Source organism: Panthera pardus, unplaced genomic scaffold (genome assembly GCF_024362965.1).
Source record: "Panthera pardus isolate Hobbes unplaced genomic scaffold, ASM2436296v1 HiC_scaffold_9, whole genome shotgun sequence".
In the NCBI taxonomy this organism is placed as follows: Eukaryota; Metazoa; Chordata; class Mammalia; order Carnivora; family Felidae; genus Panthera; species Panthera pardus.
In genome coordinates, this window is record NW_026527024.1 from 2419862 (window position 1) to 2438929 (window position 19068).

The window sequence follows — 19068 nt, forward strand, 5'->3', positions numbered from 1 at the left end:
AAGTTCGAGCCCCACGCAGCCTGCTTGGGGTTCTCTCTCTGCCTCTCTCCGCTCAAGCTCTGTCTCTCAAAATAAGTAAATAAAATAAACTTAAAAAAATTGTTTTTTCAAAAGTTCTTCAAGAATCTACAACGACCCATGTATGACCACCCATCCATTCCTTGCTATATACCAGGCTGTCCAACCGCGGGGGGTCAGCAGCCCTATGTGTGGATGATGAACATCTGAAACGTGGTTAGTCCTGAGACATGTCATACACAGTGTAAAACATACAGAATTTCGAAAGCTTAGGATAAAAGGTAACAATACCAAAAATATGCAATATATATTGAAATGATATTTTGGACACATTGGGCTAATAAGTTAAACATACACTGAAATTATTTCACCTGTTTCTTTTTACTTGTTTAATGTGGTTACTGGAACATTTAAAATTCCCTCTATGGCTTGCATTGTATTTCTGTCGGGCAATGCTGCTCTACGCGACGGTTTAAGGATACAGGAACATCCGGGGCACCTGGGTGGCTTAGTCGGTTGAGCGGCCCACTTCGGCTCAGGTCATGATCTCGTGGTTTGTGAGTTCGAGCCCCACATCAGGCTCTCTGCTGTCAGCCTGTCAGCGCAGAGCCCGCTTCAGATCCTCTGTCCCCCTCTCGCGCTCTCCCCCCAAATAAATAAATATTAACAAAAAAAAAAAAAAAAGAAAAAAATAGGATACAGGAACATCCTACTTGTATATAAACTTAGCTGCCTACCAGGAAAACTTCCACAAAGCTTTAAGAAATGGCAGGTATGTCCATTTTGTATACGGTCCAGTTTTTTCAGGTAACAGTCATCCAGAAACATGGCCAGATGAAGAAAACATTTCATACCACATTTACGCATTTGGGTAGCAATTATGCAGGATGAAAAGGTCTAGAGATGGAGCCCAAGTCCCCTCCCCCCCTCCCCCCCCCAAAGCAAGGAATGTCCCTGTAGATGGACACGAATCCTCAGGACCCCTGCCTGGTGGAGCAGTGTAAGCCACGTGGGACCTCCAAGTTGGGTCTTGCAACCTCCCGTTTCCAAGGCAGCAGGGCAACGACGCCGCACCCCGAAGGTGTGTTGGGGCACTCCCTCGGGTGACCCGGGGATCCGGGAGCAGCAACTCCTCAGAATCCCAAATGAAGGCACAGCCACCTGTCTCTAGGACCACGGGAACTGGGTGGGTCCCTGCTAGGGCCTCCGCAGCCAGCAAGCAGGGTGAGTGTGTGATCTGGCAGGTACGTAAATGAATCTGGTCCATCTCCGAATCCTGGCGTACCCCTTCTCCCTTCTGCCAATGGCACCATTAAGCATCCGGGCTCTCGCGCGAACCACCTGAAGGTTACCCTTAGCGTCTCCCACGCCGCAGCCTTGCCGATTCCCCCCTCATCACCTGCCAACTCTGTCTCCTCATCATCCTGCCTGTACCCCACCAGTCCCCGACATCTCGCCTGGTGACCCTGCAGGATGTGCCTGGTCTTCGCCCTTCCACCCCGACTGCCCCGTGCACCTCGCAGAGCGGGGGGAGGGATCTTCTTGAGGGCACAATACGGGAGGGTCAGCAAACTACAGACCAGGAGCCAGATGTGGCCCCCGGTGTTTTTGTACAGCCTGCGAACTACAAATGGTTTTTACATTTTCAACTGGTTGGAAAGAAAAAAAATCAATACTATTTCCCGATGTGGAAGTTAGATGAAATTCAAATGTCAGCGTCTGTAAGTGAGGTTTCACTGGCACGCGGCTACGCTCGCTTGTTTATGTACCGGCTGCAAATGTGTCTTCTTCCTTATGATTTTCCTAATGACACCTTCTTTTCCCTCACTTGCTCTACTGCGACAGTACAGCGTGCACGGCATATATTTAGAGAAGACGTTAGTCCATCTTGGTGTCGAAGATCACCTTAATTGTCGCTTAACAGCCTTGACTTTTCGCTGTTTCTAGGGAAAAGTCTAAAACTTTCGACAAGGCCTGTAAGGCCGGTTCCCGACCGACAGTCCGCACACAGATACAAGTCCCGCGTGACCTCCCCGCCCGCTCACATCTCACTGTCTCCACCTCGTTCACCACGCAGGGGTCCGGCCCCACTGGGCCAGGCTCCTTCGGCCCTCAGGGGCTCTGCCCGCGCCGTTCCTTTTGACTGGAAGGCATTTGCCCTTCTTCCCCTGCCCGGCTAACTCCAGCATTATTTAATGACGGTTCTTTGGGGACAAGTGTCTACCCCCACCCAGGGTCACAAGAGCTGTCCCCGGGATTACGTCTTTCAAAGCATTTATCCCGATTGGATGTGAAAATGATCTGTGAACGGGCCCGGACGGTGGTGCTGGCTCTGGAATCGCTGCTTCGATTCAAATCCTGGCTCAGCTACTTAATAAACGTGTGATCTTGGGCGACTCGTCGAACCTTTTGGTGGCTCAGTTTCCTCATCTGCAGAACAGGCACAAAAACAGGACCTACACCTCCCAGAGTTGAAGGCCCCCCTCCCCCCACCCCATGCTTTGAGAACAACCACTATTACTATTAATAGTGGCACTTACTGTGGCTCCCTCACTACACGAAGCTCCCTGAGGGCAGGGATCAGGACTGCCTCGGCCTCTGTGACTCAGCACACAGCGTCTGGCATATGCAGGGACTTACTCGAGCATTTAATGAATGCCTATCTGAATAACATCTGACACTTAATCCCCACCCTGTCCTCTTCAACCAGTCATTTTAAAAAAATGTTTATTTTTTGAGAGAGAGAGAAAGAACGCGTGCACACAGGTGCATGTGCGCAGGGGAGGGGCGGGGGGGGGGGGGGCGGACAGAGGATCTGAAGTCCGCTCTGCTCTGACCGTGGCAAGCCCGAGGCAGGGCTTGAACTCATGAGCCGTGAGTCATGACCTGAGCCCGAGTCAGATGCTTCACCAAATGAACCAACCACCCAGCTGCCCCTTCAACCAGTCATTTTAGTAATTCAATCTTACTAAAGGCGGGGGCGGGGGGGGGGGGGTTGGTGGGACTGAAATCCTTTGGAGAGTGGACAGAAGCCACCTCTTTCCCCAGAAAACATGCCCACAATCCCAGGGAAAGCCCATGAATTCCAAGAACCACTACTCTAAGTTGGCAATACTCCTCGACACGCGCCACCCAGCACTGAAGAGACCGCTCCCCCTGTGGTTCAGAATGAGCGCTGGGTGGTTCAAATGACCGGCAAATTAAAAAAAAAAAATTTTTTTTTTAAATGTCTGATTATTTTTTTAGAGGGAGAAAGAGACAGCATGAGCGGGGGAGGGGCAGAGAGAGAGGGAGACACAGACTCTGAAGCAGGCTCCAGGCTCTGAGCTGTCAGCGCAGAGCCCGACATGGGGCTCGAACTCACAGACTAGACTGCGAGATCACGACCTGAGCTGAAGTCGGATGCTTACTTAACCAACTGAGCCACCCAGGCGCCCCTGCCTGGGAAGCGAACCCAGGGCCTCAACCCGTATGCACTTGGGAACCCTTTTCTGAAACCTAAACATAAGACTTTCCATCTGTGGTCATCCCTTCCCCCCATGGGCACTGCAGCGACCTTCTGGTCCCAACTCTGTGCGCCCAGCTCCTGTGTCTCCCAGTCATGCATTCCAGCCCCCTGGGGTACTCAAGGCCGTATGAGCCTGCTCAGAGATGCACCCTACCGTGGAGAGTTCTCTCCTAGCAGGCAGGCCGGAGATTGCAGTGTTTTCCCACTCCCCTCCTGCCACGGAGCGCCACATTTTACCTCGGTGCGTCCCCTTTGCCAAGATCATCTTGGGCCCTCATCCCTTTTGATGTTAGCCAGCATGGTTGAATATTGCCACTTGTGTTTTTTAGTCGTCTATACAAGTCTTGAACGAGAATAAAGAGAAGCTACGGTTTAAAATATTCTCTTTAACATATCCTGAGTGTGATTTAGATTTGAAAACCGTGAAGTATCAGCCGGATGCGTTTGTATCTAATACAGTCTTAGAAGAGCATTTTCATTTCATAGAACTACATTAACTGTGAGAGTCGATACTTTCATTTCCACGTACGCAAGTTATTTACTATGACACTGTGGAGTTAATATTCAATTTTTAATCTTGCAAAAAGTAGGATCACGTATCTTGTTGAAACATCAATTTCTGTTTCAAAAGTCCCTGAGGAGTCTTTCTGCAAGCACAACAGAAAGAGAAATGAGGGAGCGGGAACAGGGAGGTAAGGGGGGTGCCAAGCAGCCAAGGGCTGTTGGGAGTTAATTTTATGGGGATCCTCACACTGTCCAGTTTCCACTTACCCACAGAGCGTAATGCAAGGCTTCTAGTACTTCCGTTCTAAATTAATCTCAATTTCGACTTCAAATTCCCATGTCCTACACAGAACTCTTTTTTATCAGGTGCCCAGTATACGTTTAAGAATGTTGGGGCGCCTGGGTGGCTCCGTCGGTGAAGCGTCCGACTTCAGCTCAGGTCATGATCTCGCGGTTCGGGAGTTCGAGCCCCGCGTCGGGCTCTGGGCTGGCAGCTCGGAGCCTGGAGCCTGCTTCGAAATTCTGCGTCTCCCTCTCTCCCTGCCCCTCCCCAGCTAGTGTTCTGTCTGTCTCTCAATCAAAATAAATAAATAAATAAATAAAACAAATAAAAAACATGGGAAAAAAAAAGAACGTTAAAATACTAAAATGATATTCCAGGGGCACCTGGGTGGCACAGTCGGTTAAGTGTTCGACTCTGGATTTTGGCTCGGGTCATGATCTCACAGCTTGTGAGTTTGAGCCCCACGCTGGCTCCACGCTGATGGCATAGAGCCTGCTGGAGAGTCTGTCTCTCCTTCTCTCTGCCCCTCGGCTGCTTGTGCGTGTGTCTCTCAAAATAAATAAACGTAAAAAAAATTTTAAATAACGTTCCAGGACCGCTGTGTTTGAGATATTAAATTACATTTCTAAACCAATCAAGAAATTCATGATAAAGGTCCCCACCAGTTTGGATTCTGATTTAAGACGGACTGTGAGAACTGGATTACTTTTGGCTTAGTTTGCTACTTGATGATAAACAGTTCTAGAACTAAGGATAAAGGTTCTCTCAAGGGTGATCACTGAAGATTTCAAAACGCTTTAACTTGCACAATCATGTTCGAGTGCAGCTCTGACTTATTCGCATAACTAAATACAACCCACTCATGGACAATATTAAAGTTGTTAACTCCTTATTCTAGACCTTCAACTAAGAAAAAAGTATCGTAGGGGGTGCTTGTGTGGCTCAGTCAGTTGACGGGCGTCAGACTCTTGATTTCAGCCCCGGTCATGATCCCAGGGTCGTGGGATTGAGCCCCGCGTAGGGCTCTGTGCTGACAGCGTGGAGCCTGCTTGGGATTCTCTCCCCGCCCCCCAACCAAAATAAATAAACAAACTCAAAAAAAAAAAAGAAAGTGTCAGGGCGCCCAGGTGCCTCAGTCGGTTAAGCGGGGCAGACTTTCGCTCAGGTCACGATCTCACAATTCATGGGTTCGAGCCCCGTGTTGAGCTCTGTGCTGACAGCTCAGAGCCTGGAGCCTGCTTCGGATTCTGTGTCTCCCTCTCTCTCTGCCCCTCCCCTGCTCGCTCTCTCTCCCTCAAAAATAAACGTTAAAAAAATTTAAAAATAAAGTATATTTTGGACTACGTAATCCCAGGTAGGGACGGTGGTTTCTCATTTTGTGATAACATTGCTGCTTGTACTTAAGTCTCCCTGCCCCCATTCTGCTGCTTACATTGGAAAATTGTGTTATTAGCATGTGGGTCCTGACACGCTGCCACCCGTGGCCAATTTCTACTGATCTCTGGGAGTCTCACCATTACCAAGTCAAAACACAACACTCACCCCAAACTGCATCACCATCAGAGGCCAAGTCAACTCGCTTTCAGGTGTCCTAAGTCTCCCCAGGCTCTGGTAACTCACCACTCACCGCTCAGAAGGAATGGTCCCCCGACGTTCCTGCGAGGCCGTCCCTCCTCCGGCCCCCCACCACCTCTCCAACTTCGCTTCCTACTCCCACCATATTCTCTGCTAGCCACCCTGCTTCCTTCAGTTCCCAAGCACGCGAGCGCTTTCCCGCCTCCCCATCCCTCTCTCCGACCAGGCGACCGGGCCTCTTCTGGAAGGCTCCTCGAAGACTGCGGTAACCACCCCTTTGAGCAGCATCCAGGATGCGGCCACTCTCCATTCAATTCTGCGCGACAGCAAGTAGCAGCCCAGCCAGGTTCGGCACATGCCACAGTCCAACGAATCTCAGAGAACAGAGAAACTCTGGGGGTCCCCTGAGACCTTTTCAGGGGGCTCAGGAGGTCAAAAACATTTTCATCACGATACCAAGATACCAGGTGCCTTTCCCACTATGTTCGTATTTACACTCCGACGCTGCAAAAGCCATGTACGGATGTACAAACGACAGGGATCACACGCTGCAGCCTTCACAACCATACCCCCATGGTAAGAACAATTTTTACGGAAGAGTGCCCTTGAGACAGCAGTAAAAATGATTAACCTTGTCTTGAGCCTTAAAGCAGGTCTTTTTAATATTCTGCGTGACAAAATGGTATGTCGACACATGGCGCTCCTGAATACTGAAGTCCGATGTTTGTCTCAAGGAAACGCACACGCGCAACTGTTTGGGAAGTGATCTGAAAATAGCCACTTTGCTCACGGAGCATCATTTTTACTCGCGAGAGTGACCAACCATCATTCTTTCAAATGTGACTATCTGGGCAGACATCTTCCCGAAATGAAAGAAATGAGACTGTCACCTCAAGGAAGACCGGCAGCACTCTACCAACCATCAAATCCTTAACTCTCGGGAGGACGTGAGAATTTTGGAGAACGTGCATCTCGCACGGTGAGCTTAAAGCCTCCCAATATTTACATTCCTTCTAAGGAGAATGAGGGTGATGTTTAAAAACGTGATTAAAAGAGTTTGTATGTTGGGGCGCCTGGGTGGCTCAGTAGGTTAAGCGTCCGACTTCGGCTCAGGTCATGATCTCACGGTTCACGAGTTTGAGCCCCACGACGGGCTCTGTGCTGAGAGCTCAGAGCCTGGAGCCTGTTTCGGATTCTGTATCTCCTCCTCTCTCTGCCCTTCCCCCCTCACACACTCTCTCAAAAATAAACATTAAAAAAATTAAAAATTAAAAAGTTCATATGTTGAAATGCATCAAAACGTAGAAAGATTTGCAGAACAGTGAACCATCCTTTTTGAAATAGCGAAGATATGATGTCACAAAATCAGTCATGGGTGGAAGATCCGTTGAAAGCGAAAAATAAACCAGTGGAATTCAATGGAACAGGGTAGAAAAAATTCTTCTACAGGAGTTGGCAACGAAAGGGAATTACTGATACATGCTACAACATGGATGAATCTGGAAAATTTGCATGTGACACGAAAGATGCCCATCACAAAAGACCATGTATGTACGATTCCATTTATACGAAATGTCCAGAATGGGTAAATTCACAGACACAGGAAGGTTAGTGGATGCCTGGGGGCAGGGGTGAGGGGTGGGGCAGTGTATCAATAGGTACTGTTTCTTTTGGGCCTGATGAAAGTAATTGTGGACAGACAGAACCCACAGGGACATCAAAATAACATCCGGTGCTGAAACTGTCATGATCACAAATGCAAGCTCTGATGATTCCCTTGAACGGAACAAACGAACGGCACCAAAAGACAAAAACAAACAAACAGAAGTTAATTTCAAGCATCAACAGAAGGTGGTCACTATAGGACTACCCCACCCACAAGTACACAACCAAATGTTACTGAGTGCCTGAACACACAACTTCACTTGAGGACAGATTTCATATATGGCGAAGAATGTTTTCTTTTTATCATTTTCAATGAAATGTGTCAGAAAAGGATAGAGTAATTTAAAAGGACACTAAGTCAAAATACAGTTGGACTGCATTCTGGGGCACCTGGGTGGCTCAGTCGGTTAAGCGTCCGACTTTGGCTCAGGTCATGATCCCAAAGTTTGAGTTCCAGCCCAGCGTCGTGTCGGGCTCTGTGCTGAGAGATTGGAGCCTGCTTCGGATTCTGTGTCTCCCCATTTCTCTGCCCCTCCCTCTCCCTCTCTCAAAATAAAATAAAACGTTAAAAAGATATTTTTAATTAAAAAAAAGAATATAGTTGGATTGTATTCCACTGGGAACAGATTTAATGACTTATTTCTCTATGAAGTATCCAACTAAAAGGTGCATCTTCTTTCCTACCTAAAACATTTTGACAAGGTAATAATTTGAGTTACTTCTGAATCGTCTTTTACCAAACCACAGGGCTGTTTCATTTTCTCTCTCATGATCTTTCACATTCCTGTGATCCCCTCTCTCTTGTTAGCCTCAGAGACTTATATATGACCAAAAACCTTTTGATTATGGTCTAATGGTAAACGAGACCATCAAAGCTCTCTGCTGAAGGTTCCAGGGAAGGATGTACCAGATTTTATTTGAAAACAGTGACCCGGCACTATATTTTTAGCTTGATTTAGTTTAGTTACGTCCTATCATGGGACTACTTGTTGTATTAGAAACAATGGGCGTAAGGGAGCTTGAACATGTGCCACCACTAAAACAATTAATACAAAGCACTCCCAGAAAGCCAGACTGCGTTATAGGTGACGTGTCCTTAAAGGCTTAATTTAACATTGTAAATAACAGGAAAAGCACTTCAGGAAAAAGGGCTGTATGAATTACCTGCGAATTATACATTCCTCACTGGTAGTTCTATCAAGGTTTTTAAAAAAAATGCAAAATTTGAAAGCCAAGTAAAACCATCACAGCATTTCGTTTTATCTGAAGGCGAACTCTTCAAATAAAGTCGGTAACGCGACAAAGTCACAATGACACGTACCCTACCTGTCAAACTGGCAAAAGAGAGTTAATTAAGAGAGTGTTCTGAGAAAGGTGTGGGTTCTAGCTGAGCCTTTTCCTACCACCTTTTATTATTTTCTTTAAAGATTTTATTCTTAAGCAATCTCTACATCCAACATGGGGCTGGAACTCACAATCCCGAGATCCAGAGTCACACACTCCCTTTTCTACCTCTCTTTCCCTTCAGTCAATAGGACACAACAGCTCAGCCTCAAAAAATAACACAGCCTAGAAACACATATACTCAAACTTCTCTAGTAGAACCGCATTCAAGCAAACATGTCCGCGAACTAGAAGCCTGAATACTGAGTAATGCTCCAAAGGGTGGCCAATACTTCCTTTTCTGATGCTGGCAAAACAAAAGACCCACAAACCACAAAGTGCCTTGGTTCCTAACAAAGGTAAACAACTTTAAAATCAAAGGCAAAGGTTGGGGGTAATAGATGGAAGGCAAAACAGAACAGATCTGTTGGACATAAGGACTTCTTTAGCAAAAACCGCCATAGAACGCTAGACTCGCTTATTACTGAAGCCTAGAATCACCATCTGGGGAATTTCAAGCAGTGAGTCAGTCAGTATCTTTAGGACATTCTTTTAAGCTGAAAACAGGTGGCCCAGGTAGATGTCACCTGTAACTTGGTTATTCAGAGGCACTCTGTATCTGATTAGAGCTCACTCAAGAGCCAGAACAGGTCATAGTCCCACTCTTCCAAATGCAGAGGAAATAAAGAGAACAGAGAAAGAAGCAAGGGCTGGGTGACTCAGGCTGCCAATAAAGGTCAGATTCCACATGGGCACTTGGGGAGGGGGCTGCTGGTGGTTTTTAAATGCCTCGATTTGCTGCAGGGTTACTTGCGAGCGGCAGCCACCAAGACCCTCACCCATTCCCCCGATGGGTATATACTTATGATTTCCCACTGCATACCAGAGTTATCCCTAGGGCTCTTGGCACCCCCTATCTCTACACAAGCATCTCTCAGCCTTTGGTTCCCCCCCCCCCATTCTCAGGACTCCCCCACCCCCCAGCACTTCGACGAGAGAGATGATAAAAGGATGAGTAAGCATGCCCGTAGCTGATCTTGGTCAAAGAGCACAGACCCTGGCACCGGCGGTGGAAAATGGGGGTGAGGAAGCAGCACAGAAAGCGGAGTCGGGGAGTTCATCCAATGGGTAGCCGGCAGTTACAAGCTTTCCGAAGGCAGTTATTGTTGCCTCCTTCTGCAATCCCGGTAGACTCCAAACCTTCGCTTTCACCTCCCTATCCAGCACCCCCCCCCCCCCGCCCGCCACCACGATCAAGTGCACGTTTTCCTTAGACAGTTACTTCTTAAAAACAACACCGAAAAATAAACGTAATTTCTCCAGGCTTCCGGTTGTCAAAGACAATAAAGCCTCGCCCTGAAGCATGGTTAAGTTCAACGGTTCTGTTTCCTCACTCGTTTTCCGGCACCCCCTCCACCCCCACCCCACCCCAGACCACCTCAGCGACGCAGAAAGGCGACTGCCGGGAACAGTTTCAAATATATGTCAACCTTTGGGAGGGGGAGAAAAAAAAAAACCAACAAACTTCTGAATCACTTCGACAGCCCGGTTACAAGTACCTGACCTTATTATTTTTTTTTTTTCCCCGTAGAAAAATAGGACACCGAGAGATCAGAAATCTCGTTTTCTCTGCCTTCCTACATCGGTCGTGGCAACATCTAGGGGGCTTTCGAAGAGGGGTCTTTTGGGTTTCTTCGGGGGGAAACTTGCCCTCGGGAGCCAAACGTCCTAAATTCAGGTCCCTGGTTTTCTTTAAAATGCTGAACTTCACCACGGACAGAAAAAAAACCCCAAGGTGCCGTTCCCTTTGTTAAAATCCCACGGACTTTATTGAATTTGGGGCGGAAAGGCCGCTGGCAAGATCAGGACAACCAGCCGCAAGAAGGTGGAGAGACAGGTGCGATTTCCCCCCGCGGCGGTTCCGGCCGGGAGCACACCCCTCCTCCGGCTCGGCGGCCCCAGACCACCCCGGACCTCCCCGTCCGCCCGCGGCCTCCCCACGCGCGGCCTCCCGAGCCCGGGCCGCCCCCCGCCGCCGCCGCCGCCGCCCCGCGGGGCCCGGCCTCGCCGCCTCCGCTCAAAATGGAGGTGGCGGCGGCGGGAGGCTGGTTACGAAACGCGCGGCCGCCACATGGCCGCGCCGACCCCAAACTTGGCCGGGCCGCCGCGTCCCGGCGCGCAGGCGAAGCTGGGCCCCGGCGCGGAGGCCGCGCGGCGCCCGCCACTCACCCACAGACCGGTAGCCCAGGATCGCGATCTTCCGGGACTTGGACTGCGGCATCTTGGCGGCCTCCTCAGCCCCGGGCCAACCACATCAACCGCGGCGGCGGCGGCGGCGGCTGCTGTGCTGCGATCGGCGGCGGCCGCGCCGGGGCAGAGCGGCATCCAGGGGCGGGGCGGGCGGGCGCGGGCAGGCGCGGCTGCCTGGGCTCCTCGCTCGCGCGCCCAACCGCCCGGAACCGCCGCGCGGCCCCGCCCCCAAACACGCCCACGTGACCACCGCCGGCGGGGAGGGGGGCCTCCCCCGCTCCGCGGTTCGCGTCAGCACTGCCCTCCCCGCCGCGGCGGCCACCCCCGCCCCCGAAACGCACGGGGGTGCGTCGGGCGACGTTTTACTTTAAGGGGAAATAGAGGGGACGCCAAGATGCCCCCGGAAAAGTCACGACTGAAACTCGCTGCGTCATGACCCTCCCACCCTCTTCCGCCGCCTTTTCCTTACGACAGTTCTCTCTGGGCGCTGATTGGATAGCTCCCGCCCGCCCGCGCGATGACGGGACGGAAACTCCGTCTCCGATTGGGGGCGGCTAGGAGGCGGAGCCGGGGGCGGGGCTGCTGGCCCAGAGCTAAAAATAAATTCCGGCTGCGACCCCGCGGTAGCGCGCGAGTGAAGTTTGAAGGATTCGAACGTCTCACGGGGTGGGAGTGGGCAAGAGGGGCGGAGAGACGCTAACTCCCCAGTGATTGGTTAGTGCAGGGAGGGGGGCGGGGCAAACTTTGAGGAGTGCAGTGATTGGCGGGACCTTGAGCGGTTGGTGGACTCGCGCCCACTGGGCCCTTAAAAGGCGCGAGGCACGTAGCTCTTGCTGGCTGGGCTGTGGGTTAGGTGGGGTTTCCCGGCCAGGGTTTTTGTTTTTTGCTTTTAACTCCTTGTCTCGTGGGCTCAGCGAGTCTGGCTTTAAGGTTGTAGCTTGTTACTCGGCGTCACCCAGGGATGAAGGACGGATATGCGTTCATTCAAAATGTTACACATTTCACTAAAAATGTGTGTGCCTCCCCAGTTCGGGTCTCAACCCTGCCACGGGCGAACCCGGCACACCTCGCAGGAAATGAAGAGCGCGAGTCAACACCTCTTTACCTGTCAACGCCTGCATGGCTCATTCAGTAGGCAAACTTAAGCAACAGCTGTGGTTGGCTGGGAACGCTCCAGAACCAACCTTCCAGGCGGGGAGTCAAGTCTATTGGGCTTGCCCACCTGTGTGGGCTGGTCGCTCCTTTAAGGGCACATCGCCGCGTTTCCCACCAAAGGCACATGGGCGACCCCTTTTTCCAGCAGTGCGGGTGAAGGGCGGTTGGGTCGGCACCACTGTTGGCAGTAGGGGAAGGGAGGCCAGTGCTGGAGGCCTTGGTCACCGAAAGTGAAATTGAAGGCCAGGCCCGAGAGTTGAGGATGCGATTGGGACCTTTCCAGCCAGGGAGACTTCCATCATGCTTGATCTTCTTGCCCTTGGTGGTTGCTAAAGAAGCAGCTATTCCGGCTACTCCTACGAATGTCCCCTACTGTCCTCAGGCTGTTTGACGGTGTTGGGACAACCGCCTGCTGGTCACAGCCCTTTGCCTTTCCCAGGGAGCACAGAGGAGGAACCCCCCCGCCCCGGCTGGGAAGCTGAGTGGCAGGACCGGATTCCTAGGTATGAAGATTTAGAGGTGACTGTCCCATAAATAGGCCTTGTTGAGTTAGAACACTGGCCTTTGGGCAAAATCCTTCCACCGTCCCGCTGAAGTACTTTGAAGAGAGGGAGGATGGATGTTCCCATCCTAGGGGCGCTCCAGATCGAAGCCCCAGACAACCAGCTGGAAGTGAAAAATATCTTTGAATTTCTGTGTTTTATCCTAATGGCTTTTGCATTCTATTCTATATTTAGTTGAAATATTTAAAAACTTTAGGTCTTTAAAAAAATTTTTTTAATGTTTATTTATTTTTGAGAGAGACAGAGACGGAATGCGAGTGGGTTAGGGGCAGAGAGAGAGGGAGACACAGGTTCAGAAGCAGGCTCCTGGCTCTGAGCTGTCAGCACAGAGCCCTATGCGGGGTTCAAACTCAGGAGCCCTGAGATCATGACCTGAGCCGAAGTCCGACACTCAACCAACTGAGCCACCCGGGCGCCCTTAGAAGCTTCAGGTCTTAAAATGGAATCTCCAGGAAAATGTATCACTTTTATCCTGTGAATTTGGATGCCGCTTACCACAGTATCTTGAACCGATCCTACTAGACTCCTGGTTGGTTGTGAAATCAGACATGGAGGTGTTGCCTTTTATTTTCTTAAATAGAAGAACCGAACAGAAAATAGGTTGCTCGTATTGGTAAGTATTGTTTCGTATTGTCTCGTGATACTTGGGTTGTGTGTATCTATATTTGTAGATGTGTTATATATGTTTTGCATACTGGGTTCCATTGTAGAATGTATTTCCTACTGTGGGTTGCCTCACGAGGTTTGAAAGTGTTGCCCTAGTCTTGGAATATTAGGAGTCCAGACTGAGCAGTGCTGTTGTAAAGGACAAAGTCGTTAAATGTCCCAGTCGTCTTACAGCCTTTAAGGTCAGACCAGGCATTTTAAAGATTCCATTACTCCAGAATGGGGAGAATGTGTTTGGTCTAAGAAATGACTCAGGTTCCCTGAAATATTTGGGATTGATGGTATGAATTCACATAGAAGGAACTGACTCCAGCCAGCCCTCATGGGAACATGGTGGGGAGAAGTGCGCTTGCTTCTGAATTCAAAGTGGTTCTACTGATTGAGATCCCTTGTTAACTGTTGAAGCAGCTGGAACTTCCGCCGCGAATCAAATCAATTTCTCCTCCGCAGGTTCTGCTTATTCCAGACCGTTCTGTCTTGTGGTCTCTGCATGCTGCCTTCCCTCGGTGTCCTTCCACTCTATTTCATTTCCCTGGAAATTAAGAATTCTGTCTCTTCCATTTGAATTACAGGGAGAGGGGCACCTGGGCGGCCCAGTCGATTGAGCATCCGACACTTGATGTCGGCTCAGGTCATGATCTCATGGTTCATGAGTTCGAGCCCCGCGTCGGGCTCTGCGCTGATGGCGAGGAACCTGCTTGGGATTCTCTCTCTCTGCCTCTACCCTCCTCTCTCAAAAATAAGTAAAACAGTAAAAAAACTAAATTCCAGGCAGAGAACGTGATTGGTTCAGCTAATTACCACTATCCCTTGAATGAGGAGCTGATACTGAGCCTGTAGATTTGCCAGTTAAGCCTCCACTGGTCTAAACCTCTGGTGTTGCAAATAATGGCAGTTATTTGAAGGTGAACTGTTCGCTATTGAGGGATTATTATTAATGTTCTGCGAACATCTCCAAGTCCAGTGACCTCTTGTTTGTAACTTCAACATTTTATTTTTATTTTTTATTTTTTCCTAATGTTTATTTTTGAGAGAGAGAGACAGAGCGTGAGCAGGGGGAGGGGCAGAGAGGGAGACACAGAATCTGAAGCAGGCTGCAGGCTCCGAGCCGTCAGCACAGAGCCCGAAACGGGGCTCGAACTCGCGAACTGTGAGAACACGACCTGAGCCGAAGTCAGACACTTACCTGACGGAGCCACCCAGGCGCCCCTGTAGCTTCAACATTTAAAAAAAATTCCCCGAGTTTTTATTAAGTTTTAGAACTTATTTTTATCTCCCATTAGATTAGACTAAGCGAGTAAAACTGCTGTGCTTGTTTTTACTCAAAGGACATTTATGGGGGCACCTGGGTGGCTCTGTTGGTTAAGCGTCCGACTCTTGATTTTGCACAGGTCACGATCCCAGGTTCGTGAGATCAAGCCCCACAGCAGGCTCTGCGTTGGGTGTGGAGCCTGCTGAAGATTCTCTTTCTCTCATGGCACCTGGTGGCTCGGTTGGTTGAGCATCTGACTTCAGATCAGGTCATAATCTCATGGTTCGTGCGTTTGAGCCCCGCATCGGGCTAGCTGCTGTCAGTGCAGAGCCCATTTCTATCCTCTGTCCCCCACCCCTTTCTGCCCCTCCCCCACATACTCTTTGCCTTTCCCCCACGTGCTCTGTCTCTCAAAAATAAACATTAAAGGGGCGCCTGGGTGGCTCAGTTGGTTGAGCGTCCGACTTCGGCTCAGGTCATGATCTTGCGGTCTGTGAGTTTGAGCCCCGCGTCGGGCTCTGTGCTGACAGCTCAGAGCCTGGAACCTGTTTCAGATTCTGTGTCTCCCTCTCTCTCTGCTCCTCCCCCACTCATGCTCTGTCTCTCCGTGTCTCAGAAATAAATAAAAACATTAAAACAAATTTTTTTAAATAAAATTCTGTCAAAAAATTTGTGAAATTAGTTTACCTTTTTAAAGTTTATTTATTTATTTTTGAGAGAGAGAGAGGGAGAGAGAGAATCCCTCCTCACTGTCAGTGCAGGGCCAGTCATGGGGCTCAAACTCCCAAACTGTGGGATCATGACCTGGGCTGAAATCCAAAGTCAGATGCTTAACTGACTGAGCCACCCAGGCGCCCCTATTTTACCTTTTTACATGTGAAAGGGTGGCCCTAAGTGAAAGTGGACATGAAGGCATTTTGTTGTTGTTTTGCTTTCAAATATTTGGTGAAGGAAGGGCTGAAAAAGAACCAAACTAGTCTTAATCTTGGCGTAAGCCAAATCAGACCGATCTGTTGTGTCTCCTGTAGGGTATTATTCAAATCAAACAGTGCAGAGTTGAGGAAACACGCCGAGGTCGTTTCATTGTGTGGTCTTGTGGACGAGAGAGTGGTTTTCTGAGCAGGACCTTGGTAGGCCTGTCCTCAGCAGAGGGGCGAGAGACCGTCCTAGGCAAGGCAAGTCCCTGACCTGCACTGGGCCGAAAGAAGGTCCCCTTCTCTCTGGTGCCAGTGATCAGGCTGGCTCAAACCCTGAGGTGTGGAGTTGCATGGAGGGCCCCCAGAAGAGGGAACGGGAGCAAGCCGCTTAGGTCTTAGGTCCACGGAGGTAGGCCACGTGTGAGAGAGGAAGTTGGCTCAGCAAGGAACTCTGAGGACAGCTTTAGGCCTGTGCAGTGGTTGTAAATTGTTCTCAGCTGTTAGAGGTTGATGGCGTCCCTCAAAAAGACGGACTGAAGTCTCCACCGTCTCAGAATGTGATCTTATTTGGAAGTAGAGCTGTTGCAGATATAATTAAAGATGAGGTGGTATTGGGAGTAGGGCCTACCTACTCCCAATACGACTGGTGTCCTCATAAGAGAAGAGACACAGACACAGGGCACGCGGCCACGTGCAGGCAGAGGCAGAGGCTGGTGCGATGCGGCCACAAGCCGAGGAACACCCGGGACTCCTGGAGGCTGGGAGGGACAAGGGAGGAACCTCCCTCCTAGAGACTTCAGAGAGAGTAGCACCTTGAGTTTGGGCTTCTGGCCTCCAGAACCGTGAGGGAATAAATCTATACTATTCTAAGCTACCTAGTTTGTGGCATTTGGTTACGGCCTTAGAAAACCAAATCCATCGGTTATCCTCAAATCGTCAATAAAGTTTCATTCAAAGTTTGAGTCCGGTTTCTGCTGGGCCCTGAATGAAATCGGCATTTCTCCCTAACCCCGGAAGCCAGAGTGCACCAGTAGGGGCTTTTGCCAGCAGAGGGCTGCCGTGCCCAGTAGAGTTAAGTTTTCTGAGGGTGCCTGGTAGGGAAGATGCCAGGGAGGTGGCTAGAGCAGAGCCCCTGTTCCCGAGAGCGTGTGCGACGGCACCTGGGGGGGGAGCCGGGGGACAGCCAGAAGGCTGGTGCTGTGCAATAAAACAGGTGACGGCTTGTGCCAGCTGGGCTTGGATTACGTAAGCTCCTCAAACGTGTTTCAGATGTGGAATCTGGTCACGGAGTTCACAAGCCACCCAAAGTTATAATTACTGTTTGAGGAACGTGTTCACTGTTGGATCCTCCTGTATGAAGACATCTCAGTGTTGGGTTTCATCCAGCATGTAGGGATCCAGGGAGTTTCTTTCATTGTTGTGCAGGAAGAACCAACCAACCAAACAAAAAACCCCAACCACCCCCCTCCGAAACCAGAACTTGTATTTTTTAAGCATGTTTATTTTAAAAACAAAAATAACTGAGCTTTGCTGGTATGTAACATACAGATTGACCAGGGCACCCTCATGGCCCGTGTGACAGAGGGTAGCATGTTGTGACAGGTTCAAGAGGTAACCCGGTGGGACTAACCCAGCAGGGAGCCGTAGGCAGTCTTGCCCTCACTGTTGGGTGTTCAGAATATTGTCAGCGTATCGCTTTTCATGCGTGTGGTTTTGGGGAATTGTGGAACGCGTTACCTAAATTCTGCCAAACTAAATCTCACAAAATGGCCCCGGATCGGAAGAGATTTCTTGCAAAGAAACCGTCAGTTAGCGATGAGCATAAAAATGCAATGGAAGCGTATGCTCCGAAAAACGGCTGAGCTGATACCCCTTCCTTGGGTGAGCCCTCTGCCAGCGACATTAAAGGTAAACCTGATAACCAAATCATATCTTGTAAGAAAATGACCAAAACACTTTTTACGAAGAAGTCAAAGTTGGCTAGAGGAGCATTTGAAATATTGGGGCACCCGAGTGGCTCAGTTGAGCTTCGGACTCTTGGTTTCCGCTCAGGTCATGATCTCATGGCTTCGTGGGTTTGAGCCCTGCATCAGGCTCTGTGCTGACAGCATCCGCTGCCCTCCCCCCCCCCCCCCCCACCATGCTCTGTCTCTCTCTCAAAATAAACTTAAAAAATTTATAAAATATAGATTCACATCTCCATCATTAATGATGACTAAGTATAATTACACCTTGACAGTAGCTAATGATGCAGTGAGTGTCCCTTAACAAACAGCAAGATGTTTAAAAACGAAGCGTCCAAAACACTATGGCAGACTTTATCAAATTTTTCTGCAACTTGTCTTTTTTTGGAAAATGTCAAGCACATGTCTAAAACTAGAGTGATTAGGACAATGAGCCCTGGGCCTATTACCTAGTCAATATATACTGAGTCGTGGACAATCCTGTGTCATCTATACAATACCCACTTCTCCCACCCACCCATGGACATCAATCCCACTCCATTCATAACTACGTTAATATTTTCCCTGAAAGATGACTCTCTTTAAAAAAATAAACTATGCCGGAGCACCTGGGTGGCTCAGTCAGTTAAGTGTCTGACTCTTGATTTCAGCCCAGGTCATGATCTTATGGTTCCTGAGTTCAAGCCCTGAGTCGGTGTCAGTGTGGAGCCTGCTTGGGATTTCTGTCTCTGTCTCTGTCTCTCTCTCTCTCTCTCTCTCTCTCTCTGCGCCTCCCCTGTGCGTTCTCTCTCTCTCTCTCTCTTTATTTTTGGCGTTCAGAGTCTATGATGTGTTTGTATTTAGTTTTCTTTGCTTTTGTGCTGTGTAAGGTTTATGAGTTTCTGAGATTTGCGAGTTACTGTTTTTGATCTGATTTGGAAAACTTCCCAGTCAATGTTTCTTCAATTACTTTTCTTCAAGTACTTTTTCTGTTTCATACTCTGACCTTTTATTCTGAGACTCTAATTTCACACATATTAGACACTTCAGGGGCTTTCTACCAGTCACTGAGGCTCCGTTTATTCTTTTCCCTATTTTTCCTGATTTAGTGATTTAAAAACAAATTGGAAACATTTTTCAGTTGTAAGATTTCCGTTTGGTTCTCTTTTATAGTTTCCTTTTTCTCCTGAGATTATCCTCTCTCTACCCAACATACATATGTGTTCTCTAGGTTGTTTAACATACTTTTATTTTTAAGTCTTTGCTAATTATAATATCTGGATCCTTCATAGGTCTGCTTTTATTGAGTGGTTTTTTTCTTGATTAAAGGTCATTTTTTTTAACTTTTTTTTTTTAATGTTTATTTATTTTTGAGACAGAGACAGA

General features: G+C 49.1%; 1 protein-coding gene across 1 annotated transcript in view; it reads right to left on the reverse strand.

Annotated features, from left to right (window-relative positions):
• The window catches only part of RHEB (Ras homolog, mTORC1 binding), a 44590-nt gene extending 32982 nt beyond the window's left edge, over positions 1–11608 (reverse strand). Inside the window, exon 1 of the mRNA XM_019424824.2 lies at positions 11166–11608. Coding sequence (XP_019280369.1) covers positions 11166–11217 — 52 coding nt within the window. The 5' untranslated portion in view covers positions 11218–11608. The remainder of the gene's footprint in view (positions 1–11165) is intronic.
• Positions 11609–19068: the final 7460 nt, after the last annotated feature.